Genomic DNA, 6,130 nt, shown 5'->3' with positions numbered 1-6,130 from the left:
TCGTATTAAGCCGCATCGGATCACATCGAATTCAAAAATATTTTAGTTACAAAATAATTTACACTGCAATGGCCACAATCCGAATCTTAACAGCAGCAATGATTACAATTATAGTAACCACAATTGCAACTGCGGTAACCATAACGGTAACTGCAATTTAAATGCTAGCTGTTATTCAAGTAAAATCTCTTCTATTTGTCCTTTTATAGTAAAACTCATGTGAATCAGACAACCAAAGCATGGGGAACAAAAACTGGTTGGAGGGTGAAAATTTGCAGAATGTGGAGGGGCAATTATGGGAATGCTAGCCATGTTTTTAATGCAATTATGTAAATCACTAACTTACACATTACCCACACATTTCTCTGTGTGAACCAACCCAATACTAAAATGTGATAAATGTATACATTTCTCAATAAGCATTGACATCATTCCCACAAACTACTCAAAATACTTGCCCAGTGAACACTACTCAATGTATCATGTAGGTGTGCATTGAGAAAAGCAACAAAACTCAAGATATTGTTTGGAAACAACATAACCTATGCATTTGATGTAATACTTTGCAAAACTTATAGGGAACTCTAGATTAAGGAGTAATATCACAGTATGCATCATATACAGATTAGTTTAGAATTGCAACTGAACTATTTTACAACAATATTTGTGATGGCTTTCACTTTTCAGTACTATGGCTTTTAAGATATCCAGAACAACCATATGCAACAGGCTCAACAACATAGCCATATCACAGAAACCCAGCCTCTACCTTGAAATCGATACCACTAGAATAACTTCCCTAAAGTTTTCCTTAAAAAAATTAACATGATAGAAGCACCAATAGTAATTGGTAAGTAGCACATGATGGCAGCTTTATACACATTGTTAGAGGATATGAAGAGCCAAGCATTTTTGTCGGTGACTGCATAGCATTATTAGGAACTATACATGTTGCTCAGTATGGTGTCTGACAGTGATAGATATAATTCTTGTGATAAAGAAGCTGTACCTCAAATTCACAGGCTTGCTCAGCTTAAAGCTACAATAATCAACTTGCTCTTAAAAGCTTTGGTCTCAATGTCCTAAACCAATTACAACCAACTGTCTTTGGATGAATGACCTTTTTCTTTTTCTTGTTCTTTATTTCAATGTTCTGGGAAGTTTCAACTGATGTAAAGGGTGGCTGAGGACTAGCACTCACTGAAGACTCCACAATCTGATTCACCATTTCTAATACCTCACTCATCTTTGGCCGACTCTTTGGGTTTCTGACCAAGCATCGGTTAGCTATTACAGCAAGTCTCTGGGCTGACTTCGAGATATGTTTCCGCTCAAGTCTTGGATCCAATATTAATTGAAATTTTTTCCCATCTGAAAGGTAAGGCCTTATCCATTCCAACAGCTTCTGCTCACCCTTGGGGCGGTTTCGGTCTATAGGTCGCCTGCCAGTAATGAGTTCATAAAGGAAGACACCATAGCTCCATACGTCACTCTTTGACGTGAGACGCCCAGTTTGAAAATAATCAGGAGCTGCATACCCCATTGTTCCTACAACCTGATGAAAATACCAGCCATATGACCATAATAAGTTGCATGTTGATACACAGAAAGCCAGCTACAAACACCTCCTTAGTGGTGTTTGGATAATCTAACACTATATAATGAATGCTTTAACTATGAAAGCGTAACATGTTACAATAAAAGTAAACAAAAGCAAATAAATTGAGTAACTTCTTGTGACAGAAAAAACATTTACTTTTTTATCATATGTTAGACTTAAGAAGATGGATGGCAGAAAAGGCACCAAGGAAGGCCTTATGATTTCTAGTACTAAATCATGATACATACATGACATGACCATTTATTCAGCCACAAAAAATTGTTAGCAGACTTTATTGATGCCTCTGGAGTCAGGTCTTATTATACCAAATTCTTCTTTCTACCCATGCAAAGAACCACTTACATAGATCCAAAAGCAATTAAATCTCTGCATATGTAAAAAGTTTTTTGGAGTATACAGCTGGCATAAATGTTGACAAACTATAACCCGGGCTAACTAATCGAATGCCAGCTGTGTAATCTAACAGCAGTGTATTAATATATGAAATCATAGATTAATAAAACTGGTCTTACCTCTGTTGAGACATGAGATAACCCATCTGCTGGTCCCAATCTTGCTAATCCGAAGTCCGACAACTTAGCATTCCAGTGCTCATCCAAAAGGATATTTGAAGATTTGAAATCTCTAAAAATTATCTAAATATCTCACACATAGTTAGAACACGAATAACAAGCTGCACAATGCATCTGAGTATCAAATAATGTATTTTAAAGAAGTTCCAACTTAGCTCCTCTCGGCTTCCTTTCCTTTTTTCTTTTGGGGGAAATGAGATGTATAAGTGAGCTCAAAACAAGTTTCTTCACAAGGCCTTATCAAATTGAACTTGAAAGGTATAATAAATGCCTATACCTGAAAATCCATTTCCTCATGCAGGTATGTTAAGCCACGAGCTGCATCTTGGGCTATTTTCAATCTCTTACTCCATGACAGATGAGTCTCTGTTCGCGGGGATAAATGGTGTTCTACGCTTCTGTTGGACATATATTCATAAACCAGAAGCCGCTGGGTTCCTCTTTCATCATCATCAGCGCAGTATCCCACTAGTTTCACAAGATTGGGATGTTCAACGATTCCCAGAACATTCACTTCAGTCACCCATTCCTTATGACCCTGTAAGCCAAAAATTTATGTAACACCAAACTAACACATTGTCATATAGAGTCAAGAGTACACCATGTTTAATACATACTTCTTGTTAGGTATATAAAAACCATTCACATTTTTTCGCCCAATAGCTTGATCACTAGGTTGTGATGGTTCATGATATGGTATTAGAGCCTTTATGACCACGTGATTTAAAGTTTTATCCTTTTTGTCACCATTCATCTTATATATATATATATCTATATATATATATATTCATGCACTTTCACCCAATATCTCAAGCTTTTGGGAGAAACGTATATGAAAAATCCTATTTTGTGTAGCAATCAAAGAATTTTACTATACAAACTGTAGGCTTTGAGAATCAAGCAAGATTCGTAAAAATATAACCTTAACCTTATCCTATATATTTATACAAGATTCGTAAAGACATGAAGCATGGGAAGATGAATATACATTATCCTAAATTCAAACTGTCACTGCCTGAAGAAACTTCTATGATCATTCAAATATAGCCTTAAAGTACTATGCTTATTATATAACTTGCATTACGTATTATGATATTAAAAACATAAGTATACATAAGGTATACACATGTACTTTACAACACCTTATCATATTTTACTAGGATACCTCCGGACATTGCTGAAGCAACTAAATTTGCATAACTTTTAAGAGGGAAAAAGAAGGCAGACTCTTGCCTGAGTTCCACTTTTACCAAGTTGTTTAACCGCAACTTCAATTTTTCTGGAAGGTTCATCGACACTATTAATCAATCCCTTGTAGACACACCCAAACCCGCCCTCTCCAAGCATAACTGAGCGGCTGAAATTCTTTGTAGCTGATTTCAGTTCCGGTACAGTAAATACTTTCAGGTTGCTTGGCCTTTGGGAGAAACTAGGAAATGCATTCCTCCTGAGGGAGTCTGAACTAGTGTCTGATATATTCTGAGAATTCATTTCAGACCGACCTGACATTGATTGCAAGATCCTCCGATCATCCTTCTTACCCCGATTGTAGAATGCAAAGCACTTCATTGCAACCTGAACTGAATCTGGCCTGCATTTTCAGAACAGTGAAAGAAAATTGAACAAGAGAAAGTCATTGAAAACCACCACAGCCTCTAAAATCAAGATGGCAGATGATGACTTTCCACATACTTCGTTAATTACAATAATAATCAAGCCTTAATCTCACTAGGTGAGATTGGCTACATGGATCGAAAGACGTCATAATGCTCTATAATAAATCATGTTCATTGACAAAGAATTGATCTCTAAATCTTTCCTAATTATTTCGCCTATGATTTTTCTTACCATCTCTCTTCCTCTGGAAATTGGACTAAACTTCATTTGAATTATGCTCCTTATTGGAGCTAACAGTCTCCTCCACACTAATTACAACAAGCAAAACATTTGTTTACCACTAGGTGGAGCCAGCTACATGCCTATATGGATCAAATGATGCTACTGTATTTTGTCAAGTACTACACCTTCCAAGAGGCCATTTTGATCTAAACTCTTTCTAATGGTTTCGCTAAGAGTTTTTTATCGGTCCTCCTCTGACTCTAACTATAAGGCTATCCTCAATCTAATCAACTCTTCTATCTGCGTAATTCGCAAATTCAGAAAGGAAAATTCAGAAGGTGAAAAATGTTGTTTACTAATAAAATCTAATATGCTTTTGTCAACACCAGCCATAGAATCAATCCTATTAATAAGACATTTTTTTTTCCTTTCTGGATAATCTACTAATTCAATTAAGTACACGAGAATTCACAAAATTGATAACAGAAACTATATGTTTTGGAAAACGAGTTTTAAGATATCACATGTCTCCAAAATTTCACTCATACTTTAATCCAAAAGAGGATATACCCAGAAAATCACATCCACCTTTTGGGTCATTGGATCAGTTGCAGACCTAATTTGTTTATAACTAGAAACCCAAAAAGATAGTTTTTTTGTACTATCAAAGGTATTCCCCATTCTAAGGTAATGAACATGTATTTGTCACTCCCAAGAATCGAACCATCACTTTTTTCATCTTTTTAGGTATAATAGAGTCTTACACCACTATACCAACCTCTAGTTGATAATGTAAAAAGGATAATTACAATAAAAGAAAGTGATATAGATAATTCAAATTTGAAACTCACCTGAAATATTAGATATTTTGATCTTGAAAAACTTGAAGTGCTCTGATAAAACGAAGTTAAGCAATTGGCATCAAAAGGAGGAGAATGAAAAGAGGAAGAAGTCTGAACACGGCAAGTGAAGGGTACAAGGTCAGCTTAACAATCAAATCAAGGAAACAACCTTAATTGGATATTTATAGAATATTTTATTTATTTATTTTTATAGAATTAAAATGGTTGAGTGTCAACATGTCTTGGATTTGATTTGAGAGACCAAGTAAAACTAAGAAGACTAGAAGAGTTGGAAGAAGGGAACAAGCAGGGTTTGTTGTTATTGTTGTTGTGTTATTGGGTTGGCAACCTTGGCAGTTCGCATCTTTTGGTTGATTCACACACTGGCATCATTGTTTTTTGGTTCTTTTACTGTGGTTAACAAGTAACAACTCATATTTTTTATAAGATTTTATTTTGGTTATCCATAAATCAAGATTATATAATTCTAATTCATATAGAAAAATAATTTTATTCATTGATTGTGTTTTATTTATATTTAGGAAAAGCAACGGCATAGTATAATTGTTCTGATGACTTGAGAAGAAAAAAACAAATAATCATGATCATTCCTCCATCTAAATACAGTTTTTATATTTGTAAAATCAATTAAGACAAGATTCATCTTGATTTTATTTTTACATTCATTATCTATTATTAAAGAAAAGTTGTTGTTATTATCATGATTGTTATTATTTAAACAGGATTGAGGGAGTTGTTGATATGATGCCTATCAGAGATGATTTTCCTGATGAACAACTTTTGCATATTTCTATTTCTTTCCCCATCCCTTGGTTTGCCAATATTGTAAATTATTTGGTTGCATCTGTTTTTCCTCCACTTGCATCTAGAGCTCAAAATGATAAACTTAAGAGTGATGCTAAATATTATGTTTGGGATTTGTGGAGATGTGTACTGCCCAGGTTAATTGTGGATGGATTGTTGTATGCCATATAATATTCTTTCATGTGTGATTGCACTCTTGATTACTTGCACCCTAGAACTTCACTTGTTTCTTGTTGATACTTGATATTCACATGCACATATTGAAGTGATCTAGGCATTTCTTTTGAATAAGCCACTTAGCCATATAAGCCTACCTTGAACGAATTTATCCTTTGATAGCCCCTTTGAGACTTTTACCTCTTTCATTGTTATTTAGCTCATTACAAGTTTATAAGTGAAAAATCATGATTGTCCTAACCTTAGGGAATTTT

The 6,130-nt window shown here is 34.8% G+C and overlaps 1 protein-coding gene across 2 annotated transcripts; it reads right to left on the bottom strand.

The window, feature by feature from the left end:
• Positions 586–5,164, bottom strand: LOC109360394 (probable serine/threonine-protein kinase PBL19). 2 transcript variants are annotated; one of them, XM_019605272.1, is made up of 5 exons: positions 4,884–5,164; positions 3,427–3,784; positions 2,471–2,731; positions 2,134–2,256; positions 586–1,555 (listed from the first exon to the last, which is right to left on the bottom strand). In XM_019605272.1, exons 2-5 carry the CDS (start codon positions 3,760–3,762, stop codon positions 1,049–1,051), a joined length of 1,227 nt encoding a protein of 408 aa, XP_019460817.1. In that variant the 5' UTR covers positions 3,763–3,784; positions 4,884–5,164; the 3' UTR covers positions 586–1,048. The 2 variants fall into 2 exon arrangements, with proteins under 2 accessions (XP_019460817.1, XP_019460816.1); XM_019605271.1 differs by lacking the exon at positions 4,884–5,164 and having other exon boundaries at positions 3,427–4,555.

This window comes from Lupinus angustifolius, chromosome LG11 (assembly GCF_001865875.1).
Source record: "Lupinus angustifolius cultivar Tanjil chromosome LG11, LupAngTanjil_v1.0, whole genome shotgun sequence".
NCBI lineage: Eukaryota > Viridiplantae > Streptophyta > Magnoliopsida > Fabales > Fabaceae > Lupinus > Lupinus angustifolius.
Note: the sequence above shows the minus strand (reverse complement) of the source record. Positions and strands in the feature narration are given on the sequence as shown.